At 35.7% G+C, this 25,521-nt stretch overlaps 1 protein-coding gene across 3 annotated transcripts in view; it reads left to right on the top strand.

Moving 5' to 3' along the window:
* The window catches only part of ATRNL1 (attractin like 1), a 430,796-nt gene that overhangs the window by 100,636 nt on the left and 304,639 nt on the right, over nucleotides 1-25,521 (top strand). For all 3 annotated transcript variants that reach the window (XM_066323527.1, XM_066323528.1, XM_066323529.1), the window contains exons 16-19: nucleotides 5,330-5,543; nucleotides 6,230-6,418; nucleotides 11,052-11,270; nucleotides 15,703-15,840. In XM_066323527.1, the coding sequence (XP_066179624.1) occupies nucleotides 5,330-5,543; nucleotides 6,230-6,418; nucleotides 11,052-11,270; nucleotides 15,703-15,840 (760 nt within the window). The remainder of the gene's footprint in view (nucleotides 1-5,329; nucleotides 5,544-6,229; nucleotides 6,419-11,051; nucleotides 11,271-15,702; nucleotides 15,841-25,521) is intronic.

Genomic DNA, 25,521 nt, shown 5'->3' with positions numbered 1-25,521 from the left:
TGACTCACTGCTCACAAGGCTAAGCATCTTTTTATAAATTACACTTGAGTGTAGGTTGCAGTTAATTAGTGAGCTTTGCATAGCAATGTTATTCCTTGTTAGCTCACAGTATTCTCTGAGGGCTTTGTGTTTCTGTGGTTTTATAATGTGTGTGATTGTGGTGAAGTTGACATCTACTCCTGGTTTCTGAATTATTCCCCATAGAACAGTTTCTACCAGTCCCACTTTCCTATTGTGGTTTTAGGAGTCTAATAAATTATTTTAGCACTTTGTCTCCATTTTACAGTTGCATTGTCTGTCCATTAGCTCACCTCTACTTTAACTGTGTTCCTACCCTCAGGATTAGGGGAGCTCAACTCACTTTGGATACCTGAGAATACCTAAAATTGTCCCCTATAAAGAAGTTTTCCAAGAAACCAAAGTCCCACTGGAATGGGAGTAGCTATTATCCGTGTAGGTGGAAATTGGGGAAGTTCTAGTTTTTTTCAGTTTGCCAGATTTTACATTTTTTTAAACCAATTGAAACCACAGAAAAGTTTAAAAAGAGTTAGGAGAATTAGGTGTTCTCATGACCTAATGCATGACCCCTACTATGAATTGCATCCAGGTTGCATCATATGATTTTAATAGATCCAGAGGCACTTAAAACTCATAAATCTTGCTTCCACTGCTTAAAACGTGTCAGTCACTGGGTAAATACTTACAAAATATGGAATGTGCTGGAAATTACCTGCAAACCTTTCTCCACATAGTGAATGTTGTAGAAATATGGGCACTGAGATGCCTATACACTGAGAGTATTTTCAAAGTTTAATTGAATGTTTCATCCTATAGCAACAAATCAAGGAGCTCAAACAGATCCTGAGAAGTTTGCTGGATTTTGTTTATAAGGTGTTGTGATGCACACAATAATAGAAAATGAGACATTAGTGCATTATACACTTTCAGGACAATTTGAGATCCAAAATAAAAGGAATTTAAATAAAAGTGGGGATAAATTTTTGAAAGATATATATACTTCCTCAGCAATTTGCATAATTAAGAAACGGGAGATTTTTGAGCCTCAGTGGTAATTGGCTATTCAGTAAAGGTAGTCCTGCTCACTTCACTCATCTGCAAATTATTCAGCCCTCATTAGTTTAGTGCTGATTCAGCAGTAATACCTGAAAAAAATGTATCATGAGTAGAAATGATCCCTTTCACTTTAGATGTCAAGGCAACTTAATCTGATTTAAATTCTCTGAGTAAACAGTGGATTTAACATGAACTATCAGTTTTCCACTTAAGTTTACACGATTTTCCTTTCTAACATAGTTCCATAATTACGATTAAAAAATAATAAATTAAAATTGTCTGGTTTAGAATAAGAGAAGAGCATGTTTTTGAAGTTATTAGTGATCAGTGTTTTATAGATTCCTGTTATGGCTAGAAGTTGGCCTTATGTTCAGCTTGATAGGACTGAAATGAGATTACAGAATGATGTTCCCTTGATATTGATATGCATTCTATGATTGCAGTTTTGTTACTCTGTCAGATGAAAATAAAACCTTGCCCAGAAATTTTTGCCAGAATTTAATAATTCTGAAACATTTTCTGACTTAAAGGTTTATCTCTCATTTAAAAATGTTTTTTTTGGCAACTTGTTTTCAGTGTTATAAAAGATGGCTCTATGAAGACAGGTAAACCATGACAAGCTGTATTTCAAGCACAAATATAAAGTTTCCAAGATGGGCTGTGGATTATAAAAATAGCCTAGAATGATATGGATAGGTGGACAAACATATTTGACAGATGATTCCAGGTTTTAGATAGTGTAGTAGGACAAAGCTATACAATATTTCTCAATATATATTTGATTATATTGTCCATTGCGTCATTAGTAAGGCTTGTTACAAATTTTCCCAAGATGGATTTGAGCACCTGCTGTGTATTGCATTGCTTTGGGGATTTTTTTGTTTTGGTTTTAAACTGTTTTTTTTAAACTTGCCTAGAATGCTTTTGTGTGAGCTTGTTGAGTTGTTATTGATGTTGTTTCAAAATGAATTGTATATGATGTATCAAGGGAGTTTTTATAGATACGTATATATAGAAGGAAAGAAAGAACAAGGCTTCAGAACTCTCTGAGGAGTAACATTCTTCCCACTTATATGTTGAGGAAAGATCATGTGAACTTCCAATAAATGAATTGATTTGCACTGTATTTTCCCTCATCTGGTTTGGGAAAAAAACATTTTTTGAGAGGCCTGGCAGCTGGAATCTTAAATCAGCAAGTTCTGGTTCCAGAGAACTGGCAGTCTCATTCCCTTCCTGTCTGATCCTTTTCAGAAGCATCTTTGGCAAATATTCAAAATAAAGGGATCAGTTTTCTACATTAATTTTGCATTAAATGAAACAACTGTAGAGTTCAAGTGAAGGATGTTCAGCTCTCATTATTTCTTAAGCCTGAAGAAGAAACTGGATTGCCATTTTCAGTCGACACATTTTAAGTCCCTTGGTTACTTCAAGTACTTTGAGATTCCCAGCTATTCTGACTAAACCTTTCATCAGTTTAAGAGATAATTTATACTAGAGTTATGCATTCTTAAAGGAATTAATTTGATAGCCACAGAGCCCTGGTGGCTGCAGGTGTCTCATGTGGAACTTCCTGAATGTGTTTGTTGTGATTTGATTTTTCCTGTTGGCTTCTGTGCAGTGCAGCAGCAATCATTTTTGGTGATAAACTTTGATGATATCCACACACACTCTGCTTTTGCCAGCAGTCTTCACCTGTGGCTCACCACAGGATGGAACTGATGCCACATAATTGAATATGCATGTTAAGCACATCACTGGAGCATTTGGGAGGCCTTACTTGGATTATCTGTGCTTGGCATCCTAACAGCATGGCCAGAGAAGCCTGAGTGGGACTGCAAGGTCACAGCTTTGATGGTGTGTTTTTGATAATGTGCTCATCAGCATTTGGGTCTGTATTTTGATGTTTTATCCTAGTGAAGAGCCAGAGATGGTACATATGGAATTTGAGATGCCTGACAGGATGACTATAAGCTGTCCAGATAGTGCAGCTATTAAGAAGGATTATGACTGGGATATGTGTTGCTTTTGCTGGAAGTCTTTCGTTTCAGGGATGCTGCTTTTATCTCCTGTGGCCGCTTTGGCTTTCATGATTCTCCCTGGGACTTTGTCATTGTTAAAGGGGTTCCAAGACAGTCTCCTTCTCAAATGGAAGAATTTATTTGCAAATATCGGTGCTGCACTGTCAGTTTTCATTATTGGCTCACATACTTTTTCACCATAGCTTGTTTTTTTATATGCTGATGCTGAGGCCAAATTGTTTGGCAGTGCAATTGAAACAGTCAGTAATATGTTAAAGATTCTCTTGGCCAGAATCCCTCAATCCCAAAGTAGGCATGTAGGGTGGGTTTATGTCTGTGTTTGTCAGCAATTTATCCTGCCTAAGCCCCTGACATTATTTTATATGTGCTTGGTGTGCACACTCAGCATCTACAGAGAGCTGTGTAGATATATGTGTAGGTATCTAAGGTTTTCTGGTCCATGTGGACCACGTATGAAAACAGGAATCCAGGCAACTAAACAACAAATAAGACAACAGATGTATTATCTACCATTTTCCAAATGCCCAAGTTCCACTTCTACTGCTTGCATCATGTTCTTTCTGCTATCCAGAATATGTGAGTCCTCACAGAAACCCGGAAAGTTGCTCACCTGGGGTAGCAATGGAGTTAGGAAGTAAATACAGACGTAAGACACAAAGTGGACAGTGGTAATTTTGATGAATGTTTCTTGAGTCTCCCGGAAGACATCACTGCTTATGGAATGGAACATTTCTTAGTCATTTTCTGTTTTGTTTAAGATTGTTCATGTGTTCTTAAGTGTTAGTAGGTAAAGGAATTTTTGTTTGATCGTGATCTTAACTAAGAGTATAGATACAGGAGAGAGCATAGGGAGTACATATTATGGAGGTCAGGGATACTGATTATCTACCTACAGATTCTTTTAAATGGTATTTACCACTGGTATTTTTGAAACAGAATTAGCAATCCTTCATATTTCAATTCGCTCTAACAAGTCATAGGAAAAAAGAAGGAATGCTCTGATTGTGTGTAGAATTAAGAGTACTGATTTTCTTTTCAGCTGTGGGTTAAGAGTGCCCAGAGAAAATATGAGCTCAGAGGTAAAAGATCAGTGATAGAGAATGGCACTTGGTTCACTTGTGGAATACATAGACCTTTAATCGTGGCAGGTTCCCTTTAGGTGTGTTATAGTGTTTTACTTACCTTGTAAATTACTTTTACTTACCTTGTAAATCAGTTGTGAACCTAATTCACAATCAGATCAATATCTCTGCTTTGGAGCTGACACTGTGTGTCCTCTGCCTGGGCAGGCAGCTGGGTTTGGTATCCTGGCATCCACCTGCCATCGTGTACCTGTCACAGCCCTGTTGTTTCTCTGTATCTCTCTTCTGTGTGTTTAAACTGGCCTTAATGAAAACTGCCTGCAGAGATTACATGAGGAAATGTATTTGGTTTGGGTGTCTTGAGATTTTTACACCAATGGTGGCAAGTAATGCATGCAGATTTATCCTGGAACAAGCAAATGCCTTTCTTCCTTAATATCTGCTTTTTCACTTGGTAAGTGTGTAAAGATGAAATGATAAAAATCAGCAGGATTTGTGATGTAGTTTTATTAATACATCCTAAATATGTTTTAAAAATTTGCATTTAGTTTCTTCTAGACTGTGCTTTATAACTTATAAATCAGTGATGAATGTATATTCAATGTGTATTTAACAGCATTGAAATGTAAATTGCCACTTTTATCTCTGTCTCTTAATTACCTAAAGTTGATCAGCCTCAGCACTATGGACTTTAGAGGATGGAATATTTATCCTACTTTTTCCTGAACTTTGATTTCTCTGACTTGCTCTTAACTTACATGTGTTTCATTATCCACAGTGGCCTAGCAATTAGTAATCATACAACAGCCACTGGAAAAAAACAATTTTTCATTATGTCCTGTATCCAGTAATAGAAATCATAATCGTCTTTGAACAGAAGACAAATTCCTAGTAGAAGAGAAGCATACAGGGAGTGAAGTTTTTGTTGGGGTTTTGGGGATGTTCAGCAAGATAGAACAAGTAAGATAAAAACTCTGTGGACCATGACTGATGAGATGAAAATGAGAGATAAGAACATGGTGGACTCTGAAAATGTGGAGTTGTTGCTGTTGAGCTATTTTTTGAAATGCTTCATCAAGACAAAAAAAAACATTTTAAACTATTCTCTCCCATTTGTTCAATTTTCATCCACAGAAAATTTCACCCTGGGTGGGTTTGCGCAAGATCAACATCTCCTACTGGGGCTGGGATGACATGTCCCCTTTCACCAACACCACCCTGCAGTGGCTCCCTGGGGAGCCCAACGACTCTGGCTTCTGTGCCTACCTGGAGAGAGCAGAGGTGGCAGGGCTGAAGGCAAATCCCTGCACTGCCATGGCAGATGGCCTTGTGTGTGAAAAACCCGTTGGTAAGGAGCCCCTTACTCACAGGAAACGGTGCTGTGGTGAATGACAAGCTCTTTGAGGTTTCATTTACCTAAGAGGGATTTGGGGACAATTTGGATTACATAATTATATATATATATATATATATATATATATATATAGTATTTTGGAAATAGCTGGAATCTATTAATGTTCCTAGAGCAGCAAATATTTATTTGAGAATTAATTCACGTGGCTTATTTTGCATTTCACCAGAAATCTTATTGTTTGACTCCAAATCAGTGTTAGTCAGTGGTAACAGTAGCTGTAACCACATGTAGAGATATTCAGCAATGCTGATGTGTTCTTTCTGAATCTTGCTGAACATTAGTGAATACTGAAAGTCATAAAAGACAGACAAATCCAAAATTCTGATTTCCGTCTTTTAGGTTTGTTTGTGTATAAAGTTTACCATGACAAACAGCCACCTGACTGTTCAAGTTAGCATACACTGAAATGGACTCTGTGAGCTGTCATATGAGTCATGCTCAGTTTTGCATATTAAATTAAAAAAATATTATTATATTTATGTAAATTTGGATCAAAATACTTATAGCTAGTTGAGGAGGCAACCTCTTCAGCAAGGATTTTTCTAATGGAACAAATGGTGAAAGAAAAAGAAGATTGAACATGTGTTCAAAAGGATAAAATATTTGTGATCCTTTTCCAGTCAGTCCCAACCAGAATGCCAGGCCCTGCAAAAAGCCATGTTCCCTGAGGACAACCTGCTCCAACTGCACGAGCAATGGCATGGAATGTATGTGGTGCAGCAGCACCAAACGGTGTGTGGACTCCAATGCCTACATCATCTCCTTCCCATATGGACAGTGTCTGGAGTGGCAAACTGCCACCTGCTCCCGTGAGTATCTCAGTGAATGTTCATCTTACTGAATGTATTGTTAGATTTATTTTTCATTTGAAAGAGCTGGAGGGATTCAGCACATTTGCTAGAGATAAAAAGATTTTCAAGTGAATGACCTTACATAGTTACTGATGTGAGAAGTCAGTGCTGAGTATGCATTTAGATACAGATAAAATCCTGGCAGTTCTTTGATGATGAAATACATTTCGTCTTTTGAAACTGTGAAAAGTATTTACAGTAAATACTGTTAAAAGTATTTATTCCTGTCAGATAAAAAAAATTACCATGATTGTTTGTATGACCAGTGTTTGTGTGACAAGCAGTTGCAGTGAGCTGGAACAAGATACTGTTAAAATTAGATAACCAAATGTAGATCTTAAACTTACAAAGTATCAAGTTATTAAGAAAAGGAAGTGTGCTGAATTTTTAAAGGTTTAAATGTTCTAATGCATTTTTTTCCGATTTAGGCGATGCCATTTTCCTGCAAAGATAAAAATAAAGGTTTAATAATGATAGTATTAGTCTTGAGAATATTCTAACACAAATGCAAAACGAATTATCTTGATATTCCTTAGATTCTTCTCCCTTGCAGATGGGGATTATTAACCCTTGATCCCTAATAATTAACTCTTGCAGATTGTTCATCCTCTCTATGGAAGTAGAAGGAATTCTGCTAAGCCATCAGGCAGTTAAAGGAGGTACAGAAAACTTCTGTCCTGTGTGATCAGACTGAGTCAGGCTGGATTAATGTTCAAGGCTGCCCATTTCATCCTTTGGGGACAAGAGGCAAATGATTTCTTATTTTGTCAAGGAGCAAAGTTACTCCCTGGATGCCCCCTTTGGAAGCACATTTCATCAGAGCTTGATGCAGTGTCTCTTGAGGAGAATGAGCAATCTCTTTCAAGTACCTCTCGGTGTGTCAGGCACAGCTGCTCCTTCCCAAGCTGGGAGTGCCTGGAGTCAGCTCCTTGCAGTTCTGGGTTTATTGGTGCCATAAGTGGTGTAGATGCTGGAGTGAGCTGCCTGGTGCCTTAGATTCTTGTCTTAGCTGGGGTTTATTTAGAACAATTCCTCAGTCACCATTGTTCAGAAGACTGGTTCTTAAGATTTTTCAGGATTTCCTAAGTGTAGCTTTGGACTCTCCTTATTGCTCTACTCTGAGAGAGTTTTTCTTGTTACTGCTGATTTCCCTTCTCTCTCCATGAGGGTCTTTTGATATCAAAGCCTCTGGAATCTTTTTATTTGTGGAGATTTTGTGACAGGATTAATGGTCTTGACAACAACAAGCAACTTGTTTTCAGGCTCATAATTAAATCATGATCTCATTTGATAGGTTATGGGTACAAATAAAAAAAAAAAAAATCCTGAAGATCACAAAAGGCAGTTACTTGCTTTCACCAAAGCCTCAGGAAAATACTGAGTAAAACAAATTCTTGATGTGTCTGTAAAAGGAACCATGGATATATTCTAATCTTAGGAGAAAAAGAGCTGTACACAACATATCTGGGTTAAAGGGAAATAAGGCATTGGAAAGCTTTTCCCTCAGGCTAAACCGCCCAAGAGCCCATATTGCTCTAATTGAGGTTCCTTCTTCATCCTTAGTAATCACAGAATGTAATGAACCAGGACCATGTTAAGCTGTTCTGGTAAACTTTTCAGCTAAGTTAGTAAATTCCAGGTATTAATCCAGGTTCTAGTGCCCAGGTCCAGTGTAATAGGTAATAGGAACACTTAATCTCTTGTCAGTATGTTTGGAATAATAATTCTGTAGCTATATAAAGGTTTCTCTCTCATAGCCATTCACGGAACTTTTTCTTTCCTCTCCTGTATAGGAATGAATTTTGTAACTTATAAAATATTGATAGTGAGTTGTGGCAGAACATAAATAGATTGAAAATCTGGAGATAAAATTGACAGAATACCACATAAATGATGCTGATGTTTTTGAACTAGCAGATATTATGTCAGCTGAACTTTCAATTCAGTTTTTCTCTTCGTGTAGTGTTTGCACATCACACTGATTCAATTTGTTTGGGGAACATAAGAAATTGTTTTTAATTTGATTGTCATTTTTGTCAGGGCTGTAAAAGTTTATATTAAATAAGGCAAAAGCGATTTGCTATATACCAGTTCAACATTATGTAAAGGCAATTTTGTATGAAAATGTACTTTCTATTCAACAAATTAGAAAAAACCCAAGATTCTGTGGCTGTAAGCAGTTTTTCCAGGGTTTTATAGCATCAAATATTTTGCATTTAAACAAGAAAATGCATGTCCAAATGAAGCATGGTTCAGATATTATTTTAGTCTAAATTGCTTGAAAATTTTATTAGGTAGATAAATCATTATTGCTGCTGAAGTAATGAATTATTAAGTGAATTCCCTTATCAAGGGATAATGTTTCTACTTGAAGAACAGACTGGAACTATACCTTTAAAAATCCTTGTTTTTAAAATTTTATTTTTTATTTTGAATGGCTGATTTCTGAGCTTTTGGTTGTTTTTCTCTGAATGAAAAAAAAATTCAGACAAGCGTGTATGATTTAAAACACCACAAAACCCCCAACTGAGAACTTCACATTTATTTTCACAACTTGGAATTAAAAATGAGGAATGCTGTTTTATTGGTGACATATTGTCATTTTAATACCTACTTGCCAGAAAACTTGCATTTCCACTCTTCCCTGCATCTTCCATCCATTATGACTTTTGATTGAATAGCTGACAGTTGAACAATCTTGAACCACCTCTAAAATTTCAAAGAAAACAAAATTGCTGCTTGAATATCCCCTTCTTCCATCAACAATTGCTTCTCAGCTCTCTTCAGGTTTTCAGCTGAATGCCACTACAGATAACAGCTGAGGATTTTCACTTTTGGTTCTGTTTTAGCCTCTGTAAAGATAGTGCAGCTGATACTTCAGGGCTTTATAAATAGCAGCCTGAGTATAAATAGCAGCATGAGATTTGTTTGGATTGTTTAGAGTGCGTTTCTAAAAGGGCAAGCCGGCGTGTGCAGAATGATGGTCTTTATTTTTCTGCTGATCTTCTAATGTATTCAAAAGCCCAAATTTGTATCATTCGGCTTCAGCTCTGATGGTTTAAAACTGATTTTTCCCATTTGACTATTTGCAACAGTTGGCCTTTTCCTGTCCCTGCTATTTTCCACATTTGGGAAACTTGAAACAGCAATCCTGCTTAGATTCTTCCAAGTCTATTGAAGAGCTCTTGCTTCAGCTTTCTGTGCTGTTAAAATCCTTTTGAGATTTACTCTTCACTGCCTTTTTTCCTGATATCTGCAGGTATCTTTAGACTGTGCAGTATTTTTCCTTTTTATAGCTCTCATTACTTTTAAACAATTTTAATTATTGCTGAAGTCAGAGGAGCTAGCTTTATTCTGTCCTCAGTTAATTTAGTTAGCAATGAAATCATTCTGCTTGGTATTCCGTTTGTGGACCAGAGGAGCCCAGGTAACTGTGAACGTTATTTGGACGCAGTGTCCTGGCTGCAGATGAGCCAAACTGAGAGCTTACCCTCACGTAGAAACCATTTGAGTGTCCTTCAAGATAACTCTGTGAATCTTTAAATTACTTTCTTCTTTTTCAAAAGAAATTTAGATAATTCTAGCTTCACAGCAGGGGCTTAGCTTCACGTGTGCTTTTAAGATTTAATTTTGAAAGCCTGTAAAGTTAAAGTGAGGAGAGACAGGGACCCATAGTGATCAATGTTTGAATGAGCCTGATGTTAATTTGATCCAATGTTACAACCGTAATTAAAAAAACTAAGATGTATCAGAAAAAGCTTAAAGAAGCTTGGAAACTTTAATGGTGTTCTTGAAGTTACTAAAAAGTTGATTTCTTATTAATAAAAAATGACAGTAACTTCAGAATTGGAGTTTTATTTGGTTCTAAACAGATTTGAAATATGAGGAAGACAGTTTAATTATTTTAAAGAATAGAGTATAAAAGATCTAAAGGGAGATTTGGATGTTAGAACTCAATTTAAAAAATTAAACCTGATTAATTGATGAGAACCTTGAGATGTAGTTAAATTAAATGGGTCTGAATTATTATTTGTGGTTTGCTAGCTTGTTTCAAAAGCTGTATGTAAGAAGACTAAGTCATATTTGTAGGCAAATAATCAGATGACATCCAGGGGTACTTTTTGACCAAAATACTTTTTGGGTTGAATTTCAGTGATCTGGTGTTTTTTTATATTTATAAATATCACTATTACTTGGTTTTTTGATCTTGTATTGAACTCCAGAGTTTTCCTTTTGGAAGGGCTGTTTATCTCAGTAAAATTAGTAATAAATGCATTACATACAAATAATAAGTAAAGAATGTATATTTTCTTGTGTGTCTAATGAAGATGTTCAACATTCTTGTTCTGCTTCATTATCTTTGTTGATTTGAAGTTTTTATTGTTGCATTGTGAAGTAACAAACACCTACTGCCTGTTTTGTGATCTTTAAGGAAGTACAATTTCAATGGAAACTGAGATATTCTTATTAGTATAACTGCTATTTTTTAAAAAATTTGCACAAGTAAAAGGAAATGCTCCATTGCCTGTTGTAAAATCCAAGCATCTTATTTAAAAACCATTGCATTAATATTGTATTCCATGTCCTGAAGCTCAAAACTGCTCCGGACTGAGGACCTGTGGACAGTGTTTGGAGCAGCCAGGGTGTGGATGGTGCAACGATCCCAGTAACACTGGCAAAGGACAGTGCTTGGAAGGCTCCTCAAGAGGCCCCATGAAGCCTGTCAGTGCCCACTCCAATGAAATGGTGCTTGATGCTACTCTTTGCCCAAAGGAAAAAAATTATGAGTGGTCTTTTATCCAGTGTCCAGGTAAGGTTTGCTTCAGTTCTTTCCTATGTATGAAACAAGAGTTTAAGCACCCTAATAGTGTAATTGTTCTAATTAATGCAAATAGCATTTTCATGAAAGACTTGTTCTTTACAAATATTTCCTAAATATAGAGTTAGTTTGTCTACAGAAGACAAGTGTAGGTTGACATGTGAAATGCAGTGTAAGTACTGCAGTTAAAATTGCCATTCATTTGTAGATAGGTTTTCACCCACCGTATCCTTCCACATTTAGAAATCAAAGTGAATGAATTTTCTTCAGCTCTTGCTTTCTTCTGGCTTCTGTATCCATCAAGGAGTGGAACTGGGGAGAAATTATGCATAGGAGATGACTGATGGACACAAAATTCCCTCCTGTTCTTGCCAAGTCCAGCTGACTGTCAGAATGGGGAGCTGCCAAAACCTGAGCTGTGCTTCCAGCTGACCTTTTAGACTCCCAGAGTGAATAGAATATGTGCTTGTGTAGCCTTAAAGAGAATCTCTGAAGTCTCACACCAGTCTGATTATTGTATTTTAATTTTTTGAGTTCATTGGAAAAGTGAGGAAGATACCAGGTGCTATAAAACAGGGAAAGCTGTGCTGGTGCAGCCTCCTGTGTGGAAATCCTCCAACCCTGACAGAAGAGTGTGGAAGCAGCAGTGGAGAACTGCAGGCAAATGAAAAGCACACTGGGGACTTTGACAGCCCTCCAGAAGTCATTTACAATAAATAATACACTTTAAAACACAGCTTGAAAACTTTGGTGGTTTTATTTTTCTTTTTTTTAAATACAGTAACTGTGCTAAAGTTATTTTTTCAGGAAATGGTCTACTGCTGATAATTTTGGAAGCTGGAGCTTCTGTAGGATCAATACTTTTATGGTACATGCAGCTGTGTTTGCTTTCTCATCTGCTTTTTTCTTCACTTTATTCTCTCTGTTGTGTAAGCATATATATAGAGTGAGGGTTTTTTTTAAAGTTTTAGAATAAGGAAATGAAATATAAACCCCAGCAAACAAAGAAACCTTCCACATCATCTAATATTACTTCCTGAACAGAGGAGCTTCTAGGACGATTCAGGAAACAATAGAATGACATTCTGTTGTTGAATAGAAATTTCATTACTTAGTCTATACATTGATAAGTGGACTGTTAACCCTTCAGTGCAATGCATCATTTCTGCCACTAGTGAAATTGTAATAGATAAATATATTGCTTGTTTAAACTGCTGTGTTTAATATTTATTCTTGATGGATAAAATTCTGTATTCATTGTTTGTTCTGACCAAGAATTTACTAAAGTTCCACTTCGATTTTGCGTTCTCTAGCTTTATGAGTTTAAGGGACAAATACAACAGAAGTCATAGAATTAAAATTTCAGTTGATGTGAAATTTCTTTTTGATCTGTTTAGGCTGAAGGTTTTGTTTCTAAGATTTTGTTTTCATTTTCATAGAATATTTTCTGTAATGGATTATACTAACACAGTTTATTCTTAGCACAGCAATCATTTGATGTACTTGAAACAAGATAGAATTAGACTAAGTCTGTATAAGCCTACTGAACAGTTTTCAGTTAGGATGAAAATATAAATAGATAGTTTATACCATGCAGTTTGGAGATTATTCTGACACCTTGATGAATAGTTGGCTGAACCATTCATGTTCATTCAGGCATACTTGAATTTTTCCTTGTAGTCCATATTCTTCCTCCTTATAGTGCCTCTGGGCAATTGTGCTGCTGATAAAAATTTTAAATTCCTTCTCATTTTCTGTCCGTTCAAAACTGTAAGATTAGTATTCATCAGGCAGCATAGAAAATGTTTATTTTTATGACTGGTCACTTTGAAATCAATAGGCTTGAAATAAGTTGTTGTAGTATTTCTTTTGATAGGAAAACAATTATATTTTCATCAGATTCTTAGTTTAATTGATCTGTTGTTATAAATAAAATTGCAAATAACATATATATATATATATATCTAAAGAAAAGAAAAATAGGTTTAACATGCATCTCATGAGAAGAAAGGTTAGGTACAATGCAAGCCAAAGTTTTTCTTTTAGGTCTAAATTTCTCCTCTGAAAAGTAGTGTAAGTAAATTCCAACTAGTTTGTTTCAAACTAGATGAAGTACCTTTACACTAGATCCAGGTTGCAATGGCGACACCATTTTCATAAATTTTCCTAGTTTTAACTATTTTCTTAAAACTATAATTACCAACAATTGTCAGCTTCATCAGCTGTTTCAACACAGAGGTCAGAAGCAAATTAGACATAAAATTGCTTCTCTCCAGGGCAGCCTCACTGAGGATTCAGCTGAAGAACATTTTTGTGTGTGAGGAAAATGACTTTGTTGCTACCAGTGATGTACATTAAAAGGACTTAAGGACAAAAAAATAACTTTTACAAATTTGCATCCTAATTCTCACTTAATGGTCATTTCTGTGTCTTATTATTTTAATGACTGTTTTAATTGTTTAATACTGATGTCTCCAGTTTGATTGTGCTGAACCAGCTTTGAAATTTATTGAACTTGCACTTCTGATGTTTTCTGAGGAGATGCATAGTTTTAGGGAAATCAGCAATTATATAATGTTATTTTTTGTCTAGTGTGTCATGTCAGCTGTGGTTTGCATTACTTCTTATTGTGTACATATTTTTTGAATTTGCTTTAAAATTTCTTCCATTTACTGTGAATCAAAAAAAAAAAAAAAGATTTCAGAGCTGTCCTATATGACTAAATAATATTATGACTTACAGGAAATTTAAATTACAATTAAGGTTACTTTCATCACTCTATAAAACATAAAAATTAAGAAATACAAAACTAAGTATTATCAAAATCAGAAAATTTATAAATCTATGGCCTACTAGTTAGAGAATATTAATATTAAGGATTTGTACTACACTATAATAGTCATAATTAGGCAATCCTTTCTTAATAGAACACCTCTTTAATGTAGTCTCTGTTTTTACTTTTGACTTATTGGGCTGTATTCTTTTTTGCATTTGCTTTAAGTAATTCAATGTGTAAAACATACACACAAAATGGAGCTGCAACTCATGGTACTTTTGTGTCACTTTTCCTGGGAATGGCAACAAACTGCAAAAGAGGGAGACACCACAAAGGTGGCTAAAAATCAAATATTCTTGGGAAGAATAAGGCTTGTGATTTCTAGAGGTTTAGTCAAGATAGTGAAAAAACCCAACGGTACAGAAGTGTTTAATACTTGTTTGGAAAGTTCTCTAGGCATAGTTACAGAAGAATGAAGAGATTGTCAACTTGGGAGATTTTAATGCTTTATGAGCCGAGTCTTTCAATGGCTGTAAATATATTAAGTTACTAAATTATAAAATAGCTCTAAAAACTTTTTAAATCATGCAGTGAGAATCCCCTTTTTTTTTTTTTTTTTTTTTTTTTTTTTTTTTTTTTGGCTAGCCAAGACACCAATCACTCTGACATTTAAATTAAACATCAAAATTTAAAAAAAAATACAATCTTATTGTGATAGCTGTCCTGTTCCAAGTCTTCCACCCACTTTGGCACTGAGGAATCGACATGGCTTGACATTTGACAAGCTGCTATAATTGACAGATTACTAATCTGCTGGGCACCATGAGCTCTGAAGCTCCACTCTATAGAGAGGTCATCCTTCAAAACCTGGCAGCAGGATCAATGATTCTGGCAGGATTCACATTGTGATTTTGCTGCAGGAGTGATCAGTGCTTTTTGAGTTTCCCCAAAATGTGAAGCTCTCGAGTGGAGCTCTGTTGGTTTATAGTGATGTTATTTGACAAAAAGCAATTTTATGCTTTCAGGGTCAGGTGTGAAAAAATTGTCAATAGGAGTCCAGTTTTTTTTTTTTACTTTCAGCAAAATTGACTGTAGTGAGGAGCGACTGGAGCTGTTTGATGTGGTCCTGATGTCCTTAAAACTGCTTTGTATGACAATTATCGGGACAATTCAAAATAAGATAATATTTAGTTAATTGATTTTGCAAATTATCTCTCCCCACTAGATAAGTTTAGCTGTGAGATCATGTTCTCCATCCCAGTAGGCTTTCAAATGCTTGTAGGTATTGAGGTTTTCATGGAGTCTCAGTTAGTGACTTACTACCTCTCCAAATATTTCTGAAGTGCCTGGACAGCTTTTTAAAGCTGTAAGGACTAATTCAATCACTCCAATGGCAAAAATACCACCTTTCTCATAAAACCCACCTTAAAACTCACATGTCACAACACAGTCAGTTTTTGTGTGAATTCATGTTGTATTGCAGTGCTGTTTCAAAGAGATTCTGTGTCAAAGTGCAAATATATTTATGCTGTTTATTTATTCTAAACTCCTCAGAATCACATTTTGCTACAATTTTGTAATCACATAGAGATGATTTTGTTCCAAAGAGCAATTTAGTAATGAAACTTTTAAAACGTTGTATTCCAGCTTGCCAGTGCAATGGCCACAGCACCTGCATTAACAGCAATGTCTGTGATCAGTGTAAAAACCTCACAACAGGAAAGCAGTGTGAGACCTGCATGCCAGGATATTATGGGGATCCCACAAATGGAGGACAGTGTACAGGTAAGTTCTCTACTGGAAGGAAAAAAAAGTCCATTACTCCAGATGATTTTTGTGGATTGCTGTAGGGCTGCTTTTTCACTTGTGTGAGTGGCCTTAAAGTCAACAAAAACTCCTTCCCTTAAAACTAAATTTTAAAAGAGGAACATATTCAATATGAAAATTCAATAAGGTTGGCTTTGAATCTTAGAAGGGTGCTGGAGAGTTTTGTCCCATGACTTTTTCTTCTCCATTACTGATTTTTTTTTTTAACCAGACCTTTGCTTCTTCATTTAAAGGGTTTGTTGGTTCCTCAGCATTCTAATGTGCAGTAAGGCAATGTATAAAGATTCACATCTGGTAAACTCAAGCACGATATGAAAAAATTGTGTTCAAGGGGATAGAAAGATTAATGTCTACCCCTATTGACAATTGAACATTTTGCTGAGGCTTTATGATGCTTTAAATAATTCTTAATAGTTCAGTTTTTCTCCTGAAGTTGACAAAATGTTCTTTTGCTGTCTGTATCACCTTTATGGCAAAATGATGTATTCATACAGCTTTTATTCTTCAGGGATACATTAGCTATCAACCAAATAAGCATTCCATCACCTTTAGTGAAATATGCGTGGTGCAATAATGGCTGAAATCAATTTATAAGACCAGTAAAATTATAAATTTTACAACTTGTTTTTTCAAACCTAGTCTGTAAGAATGCAAATTTTATTGGTAGACATGATTTTAACAGGAGCTATTTTGACTAGGGAATGCTTTAAAATATATATATATAATTATTTCAATGCTTTATCTGCTATGGTATGTTGTATTTTTAGTATACAGCCCATAATAAATATGTTTATATCCTTAGGATATTTTGTAGGATGTAGTCACTGTGAACTGTTAGATTTTCTACAGTATCATAGACTGTTAGATTTTCTACAGTACTGTGATAGAGGTGCCCAAATTGTGGGCCAGGGATTTCTGCAAGAAAAAATAGATAGATCCATAGATAAGTCACATCAATGTTACTGGATTTTAAGAGGATTTTGGAACCATAGCTGAGATCAGGCACAGTGCAAACATAAAGAAAGAAAGTAATGGTTCTGTTTCTTTTCTTCTTTATTCTGTTAATGCTATTGATAATGCAGAAAAAAATTTAAAAATGGCTGGAAATTAAAACCATAATTAAAATGGAAGCATACAGAGAAAAATATGAGTTGAAGAAAGGGCAACACAGTTAGAAGCTGAGCTTAAGTGTGACTGAAATAAAGAGAAAATGAGACAGGAAATTACATAAAAAAGCCAATCAATAGACAAAAGAATCACAAGGAACTAAAAAGATACCCAAACCAGTCATCTTTATAGTTGAATCTTGTGTCACTTTGCTGCTGCCAGCTGAGTTTCTGGCTGGACCCCACCAACTTTCTTTTTCCACCAAGACTCAGCCATTGGTTCCATGGCTGCCTGAGAACATGGTGCATTTTTCCCTTGCAGCTCCTGAGTAATTACTCTGAGGATGCAGGTTGAAAACTCTTTATAGGCATGACAAGATGATGACTATAACTCCAAAAGTACCTCTGTAATGCTGTAATATTCTTCACGGATCAAGTTGCTATAGTTACAAGGGCATAGCTTGGTTTTGAATTGGAGAGCAATCCAAGCTGGGGACAGAGGTTGTACTTGATCTCTGCAGAGGAGAGGGGATGTCGTGTGCCCTGGGACAGAAGCTGCAGGTCATTTCCCTGGCACACTCATGGCATAAAATAACTTCCCAATGTCCTGATGAAAGTACTTGTGTATTCAGTACACATACTGCATTTTCTGCTCTCATGGTATATGTACTTAGAGGTGAAGTCTGAGCTCTTAGTTTGGCTGTTGGTGATACAGACTAAAATGATTTGCAAGAAAATTTTCCTTTTTTATATAAGTTGCATTAGCCCTTGTTGTTCCTTAGATCCCTGATCTTGAAAGGAAGGAGGAGGACATGCATAGCAAGCCTTGCAGTCCTTGGAAAACTTTTACATGTTTTCCTTAACTATGCCAATAGTCTCCTAAATCCTTTCTGTTTATACTCCAAGGAGGTAATTCAGAAAGCTCTGAAAGAAATGACTGTCCACCTGAGTGATCAATTCTGTTCTGACCTTTGTCCAGGGATGGCAAATTCTGTTAAAATACAATTATTTTTTTTCCACACCGATACTAATGGTGGCTTTACAACTGTCATCAGATAACTGATACATTTATAGTGGTATTGCATAGTGTTATGCTATCAAATTACTATGGAATGAGTAATAGTTGTTATAGAAAAAAGATATAATTCAGATTTCAAAAGGTTTTGAATAGTTGTGATTAAAGAATGGGTGAAAAAAATTGACTTTTCTGGATTTTGACTCAGTATAATTGCTGACATTTCAATAGCTTTAAAACAGATCTAAGGACTTGCTTTGCATCCTGATATGATGCAGGCTTAGTAAATGTGACAAACCTTGCAGAAGGACAAAGAAAAGATGGAAGCATAATAACAGGCTTCAAATGCATGAAGGGAAGCTGAAAAGGGAGGGATGTGATAAAGTACCTTCCCCCACGCCCATATTTTGGTTGAGGAGGAAGTAATGGGATTAGGTTGCAACAAGAAAGATTAAGGTGGAATACAAGGAAAAATTTCTTCTGGTTAAACTGTGAAAGATTACCTAAATATGCTATGAAATCGGCATTATCACTTACACTATCCTTTTTAAATTTTCAAACCTCTCGGGCTTTGGAAATGGGTAGGGAATGAGCTGATTCCACCGATTTTTTTTCTCCAGTTCTAATATTTAGTAGAGTCTTGGAGTCTGAGATGGAGAAAGCAGGGAGGTATTAAGTAAAGATAAAGTATTCTGATTATACAGGAAAGTGAGCAGTGTATAGCCATATGGCTGTGGGTATTTACCATATTTTTGTCCTTTATGTTACTAAGATGTTGCTAAGTTGTATACCACTTCTTTTTGAATCTGTAGCATTTTAGTTACTGTGCAGTTAAAAAGCTTTCCATCCTATGCAGGTTTCTCGTGTAGCTGAGACACTGGAAAAATTTTGTCCAAGTGTTGTATTTGCTTGCTGATGGGCAATAGTTTGGCAATGATCATGTTTTTAGGAGTAATTACTGTCATTTTTCTTGAAAGAACCATACCTAATACCAATTACTCATTTAAATTGTCACTTGAAGTCTCTTTTCAGTACAGAGAATGAGAGCTAGTTTGTATTCTTGGTGTAAAAATGAGCTTTATATTCAGTTGTCCTAAGGTGTGGCTTGCATTAAAGATATATGTGCTCCTTCAGTTCTTTCTGACATTTCATTGTACAAATATATAGTTAGAATTATTTTATATTTGATTCATTGCTGCATTCTGTACAAAAATCAGTAATAAATTTCAGGGGTCTTGTATGATAAGGGAAGTTCTCTGACTGTAATCGATTAGTTATCTGTTCTTACACTAATTAAAATGGTTTCAGGTAGTCTGTGGTGTCAAATAGGCAGCCATAATAGAAAATGAAATTAATTTCTTACCTTAAATTATGAAATATTTTAAGCTGTAGAAAAGTAGAAGATTTGCATTCCTTCTTGGAAACAAACGGTACTGCACAAATTAGAAAGTCCAGACCCTATGCACATGCTTAAGATTTGTCATGTAAACCCTCTGTCTAGCAAAGAAAGCATGAAGAGAGAGTACCACCCAACTCAGCAGGTAAAGTTGCAGCATCCTTTTTAAGCATTATGTCACTGTGCAAGAAAATAAGAGGGAAGGCAGAGATGAATTTGGAGCATGAGGGAATAGGGTACTCTGGGAAGAGACAGGTTTGGGTTTCCAGGCCAAGCAAATCCATGGGCAGTTGTTGGAGTGCTAAATTCAGTGCTGTCAGCCTGTGCCAGAAATATGTAAGTAATCAAACCCTGTCTTGAACAGAATAAGGCACATTCTGTGTTGTGGTAAAGATCAGATGAGAGAAGCACGGCTCAGCCTTGTCTGTTCCTGGGACACCAGGGAAGCCTTTCAGTCTGAGGTGCTGAAGAGCTTGGAGGCAGATATTCCAAATCACTTTGGAATATCTAAGTTTTTTTCAAAACTTAGCTATTTTTCTAAATTTTTCTCAAGTCCCATTTGAGGGATGATTTTGAAGGCATGAACATTGAAATTCAATATTAGATAATTCATCATTGAATATTACTGGATTTTGGAAATAAAGCAGCTTTGACTGTAGATGTGAACAGGTCCTGGCTTGCTGTCTTGGTGCTTTCTCTTGGTGTTTTGTTTTCTTCAGGGTCTTGCTCTGTTATGTGCTGTATTTCCCTGTCTGGGAAATACACAATTTTTAAATAGAAATTCTAGAAAAAAATAGAGTTTATGTGTGCCGCAGACTGCACATGAAGTAAGTACGAAAGGAAAACACTATGGGAGATTGCTTGGAACAATTTTGTTTCATCTTAGTGATGGTTTTTAGTATTATTTTCAAACTTATTAATCATCTACTTAGTTGTCAGTGTTAAAAAAAAATTGCTCTAGCTGCTTATCATCTTGTCATTTTCTTTATGCATGGTATTTTAAAAAATTATCCTTACAATTTATGAGATGCCAGGAAAAAATTCTTTACAGTAACTAATGACACACGCAATGAATATATAATACATTTAATAATAATAAGATAACGTAAGCATTTTGCTGTATTGTCATTTTCTTTAATAACAGGATAACAATCCAAGCAGCATTCAGTTTTCCCAGAATTGTGCTGCCATTGTTGCTTTTGCAGTAGGAGGAGACTGTGAGTCCCAGCACAGCAGGAACATTGTGTCTTAAAGTGCACTGATTGTTCTCTAAAGGCACCTGAGACACTGATGACCATCCTGTAAAAGCTTCCAACCACACAGGCTGTTGGGGTCACGTTTTTTAAGCATGTCTGCAGCATTTCTGTTGTCTTGATAGATATTTTCCTTTCTCTGTTATCACATATTGGACATTTGCAATACCAAAGGCAGCAGCTTCCCCCCATTTTTGGTTTGTAATCATTCTGTTTGGAAAGGTGCAGTTAATCTTTTACTGGAAACATCTGATTTTTGACCACATCTTCAAACCACTATCAAAAGTCAGTATATTTTTAGCAAATATACACTCTGTGTGTGCATCACCTCTATTTCTACACATATGTGCATACATCTACACATACCGCAGACTGAATGCATTCCACATAAACTTTGGCATCTAGACATGAGCCACCCAACTGGCATGTAACTACAGAACATTAAAAAAGTAAATCAGACAGGTATGAATGAAAGACTAAGTTCTCAAAGTTACTTTAAAGTACCTTAGGTGGAGGACTTTGCTGAAATTTAACCCAGCAGTAGATTAGTTGTATAGATACATATTTGTGATTATTTGTGCTGGTTAAGAGAATAAAAACTAAAACTTATTAGTGATGTGTTGACACCGAAGTTATATCTGAAGGATGATCTTCTGTGGTGTTCAAATCTTTCTATTGAGAAAATGTGATTATTCTGCTGAGCTACTGACAGCTGAGATGTGGGGTTTTGAGAGAAGAGGCCAAGGGTGCCACAAGCCATTACTTCAAGTGTCTGTGAAAGAGAGACATGAGAAAGATGTTAAACTCATCCTGGCAGCAGATTGACAGTGGTCTCCTTGGATTCCAGGTTCTATCTAACTTCTAAAGGTGCTTGATGGGTGACTTTACAAATTGTTTTCTCTGGCACTATTTCTATCATTTTTACCTATTCGGCTGCGGCAACCTTCATCATGTGTTTTCACCATGACCCTCTGTGGAGGAACTGATTTTAATTTCCTTCCTTCCTTCTCCAAACAAAATACTGTTAAAAGCTGCCGTAGGCACCCTCAGGAGCTCTGTTCCTGTAAAGCACAAAGGGCAATCGGTGTGTTAGATATTTAAAAAAATAATCCAGTTTGACTACCTGAAAACAATAGTGGAGTTCCTTAGATGGGCTGCCTACACCAAAACCCACTCTAATGCACATACTTTTAAGTATTCTGATTTTTTTAGCAACAAAAGCATCAATTTGAGTTAAGTTATCTATGCAAAAATAGGAGAAATGTGCTAAAGAAAGCCAATTGGAAGTAGATCCCAGGAGAATTGGCCCATAGAGCCCAGGAGAATGTAAACAGGATGCCTTTGTTTGCTCCCCAGCCATATTCTTAGAGTATAGTTGCACATGTATATATGGATACCTAGTATTTGTATATGAAATTTTGTGGACAGCAGATTACATAATTTCACACATTACAGAACGCAGCCTGTCTTTCCTAAAGGAAAAAGTTGATAACATGACAAGGAAAACAATTTTTATTTTTTTTTTTTTCCTAGAACTGTTGTGTATGTAGTTGATAGAAAGGTACCTGCTAATTTACATTTAGACTCATTTTTCAAAGTTTTCAAAAGTTATTTGAGCAATGAGTGAACAGAAAGCAGCAGTCTTAATTCTTTACTTCAACACTGTTGCTATGTAGCTTTAAAATTGCCTGTAGTTTGGGATTGCATCGGGCAGGTAGAGAAGCATCTGAATATAAATTTTTATGACTTCTTTTAAGACATTAAACTTTTTAATGGAGTTGCTTCTTTAAGAATAATGTTACTTAGTAAATATTGACTATGCTGCCATTGTACTATGAGATTTGATCTCAAAACCCCTGGAGATCAGCAGCTTTAGGAACTGAGGTATGATGCTATTTCAGAGGCAAAGTTAGGCAGGTGCTGTTGGCCTGAGAAATAGATTTTTGAAGTCCAAAAAGGAGAGAGAAAATCTTGCATTTAAAACTTCATCAAGAGACAGCTGCCAACTTTGACTGTTTTTCTTCTACAACACACAGTTCTGTTTCAGAAAAGTTTCTGAAATCTTATGTTCTAGGGCCATGAGTCCTGTTTAAGGTAGGGCAAAGAATGAGGGCAAGAAGCTTTTAACTGACAGCTACTGAAAAAACCAGAAATGTTGGAAGCATAAATATCCTCAATTAGCTGTATAAATGTCAGCAGAAGCATTTACTTCTGCACCTTCCTAAAGTAAAATAAATGTTCAAATGGGAGTTTTGACTTTCTTGGGTATGAAATGGCAGCTTGGGATACAGAGGTTTTATATAGTTTTTCTGCTTAGCTGTTTTAATGTCTAGCATGTAGGGAATTGTATTTGTGGATTTCGCTGGTGCAAGATCACACATTTGGCATTCCATCATTAGCTGTCTAAAATTTACAGGAAATTTTGTATTAGGTTAAATACTGTGTTCTAGAAGCCCTCTTTTCACAGTGATAATGAATTTAAAAAATCAAAAATATCTTTAAGTCCAGGCACTTTGAGGTTAGTCACAGGAAAAAAGGATTTTCAGTCAATTGGATGCTTATGACACAAGACTACAGAAACCTATGTGAATAAAGACATTTTATATAAAAATATATAAAAGTGTTGAAAATCAGTGGAAGAAAGTATGGTGTGCTCTGTACTGTCTGCAGGTACTAGAATATGGAACTAAATTAAAGAACCCTGTTTGCTTGTACCTTGATTTATACGACACAGTGTGTCACAGGTTCACAGCAAAACTCTGTGATAAGAAGCTGTAATTTAAGATTATTCAGACAAAGAAAATCTCACTAAATTCTCGCAGATAACACGATTTTGTTTATGCTGTACAAACAAAATGTCCGAGGGTTTTAACAAATGTCAAGAAATCCCATTTTGCACTAGTAGTGGCGTTTTGTTTTGTTTTCTTTAATTTATTTTTTACCTTTCAGTATTGAATAGAGATGAAACAAATTCCTTGGGTTTTTTAAATAAAATACTTTATCATTGAATACAAGCATTTATTGTTAACTAAAATGCCGGAATTCGGTTTTAGTAGAAGGAAAAGGGCTTCTTGGTTCATATGAAACACAAAGAAAAGGGATTCTAGCACAGTAAGCTATTCAAGAAAAGCCTCATGTTGCTTTTTGCAGAGATTCTTAGAGTAGTCAGAATAAACAGTCTCTTAAGGAGACCTTTTTCCCCAAAGGTGATTTGAAATTTTATTTTCCTTCCTATAATGAATGCTGTTTATTGAACAGTGTCCAAGATAGTCTGACCACTGAGTGTAGCCTGTGCTTGGGCTTAGGTATAAATTTAAATTAGGCTCACTTCAATCAAAATGTATTTGAAATTAGTCCTGTGCTACTAAATCAGAAGTGGATTGTCATAGGAAAAACTTAGTTGAGGAACTTGTAAAAAGTCATCTTTAAAAATCACTGTTCCAGGTTTTTTTGACTGCCAAGCAAAATGTGCTAAGCAAACGTCTCAATTTGCTGCTAATTCTTGTGTACACATATAATTTTCTTTTCTTTTTTTTTTTTTTTTGGTAGATTAGAACTTTATTATAAAGTATGATTTCTAGCACAAGTAATTGTAAGTTCAAACAAAAACTCAAACTAAAATTAGGAAAACTTTTATAGATACATTTGTACTCCATAACCTACTTAGAATAATCTTCAGTGAAGGAGTGAAGGACCTGGAGTTACAATTCAAGGCAAGTATCATTGTCAATTATCAATAGACATGTAAATGTTCATAATTTTATGGGAGAAGAAAAAGAAGAAACTGTTGAATGTAACATGATTAACCCCCAGGGAGAGATTATGTTCATGGCCATGGTATTTCATAAGATTTTGACAGGATGCCTGTTCACATTTTTGATGTTCTTTCCTTGACTGCACTTGGAAGATTTTTATAGACTTCCTGTCAAGTACAACTGTTTTAAGCTACCTCTTGATTCTCTAAATTTGACTTTCCTTCCTAAACCAGGATGTGTGTGCTCATTGCAGACTACTCTGATTTTAGGAACAAAATGAAGCATCACCTTAGGATTGCTGTTGGAATGGTTAATTGTGGACAGCCACAGGTGGTTTTTTTTCTTGCGTAAGAAAGAGGCAGAACTATCCCAGTGTAATTGTGTAGTTAAATCACCAGTAACCAATTTTATGAACTACAGTTTTGTTCCTTAAGCCTGATGGTTACACTGGGCTGCTTTACATGAGTGTAACTTCTCCATCCAGCAAAGTTGATTCTAATTTAGTCAAGTGGAGTGGGGACACCACTTTTTTTTCCAATTTCTTCCAATTTTTTTAAAAAGAAAAATGAGAAAACCTTAATTTAAACTACTTCTGAGGTCTACTATGCAACAAAAATACCTGAAATAGTAAAAAGAATAGGAACAACATGTGCTATCTTAATCTGTGTAAGTAGCAGGCATTTTGTGCTTGTTCAGCATCTTATCCTGAGAACTTAGAATTCAGGCATCCTTTAATTAATCACCACTTATAGCTTTTACAGATATTGAAGAGATAAAGCAGTTTGATTTATATTATATTCTTTTATCTCTGTGCTTATTTAATCTACTTGCAATGATTAAGGGCAATTCTCTTGCTGTCACTGATGTTGGTGATCAAGTCCCCCTGCATGCTCTTGTGGAACACAGCTTCTGGCAACAACGAATGAGTCGCTCTGCATTCTTCTTTTTGTGAGGTTTTTTTGCAGGTTTACATGCTATAAATTTATTTTATGTGGTAAGGAATACTTATAAAATGTATTTCTTGTGTCTGAGCTTTATATCAGTGTGTTCACCTTCCTAATGAAATGTGTAAATCCATTGGTTTCCAAGTGATGATCCTAGAGGAGGTAGGCAG

The sequence above is a fragment of the Sylvia atricapilla genome, chromosome 8 (genome assembly GCF_009819655.1).
Source record: "Sylvia atricapilla isolate bSylAtr1 chromosome 8, bSylAtr1.pri, whole genome shotgun sequence".
Lineage (NCBI taxonomy): Eukaryota > Metazoa > Chordata > Aves > Passeriformes > Sylviidae > Sylvia > Sylvia atricapilla.
This window is presented reverse-complemented; position numbering and strand designations above follow the sequence as displayed.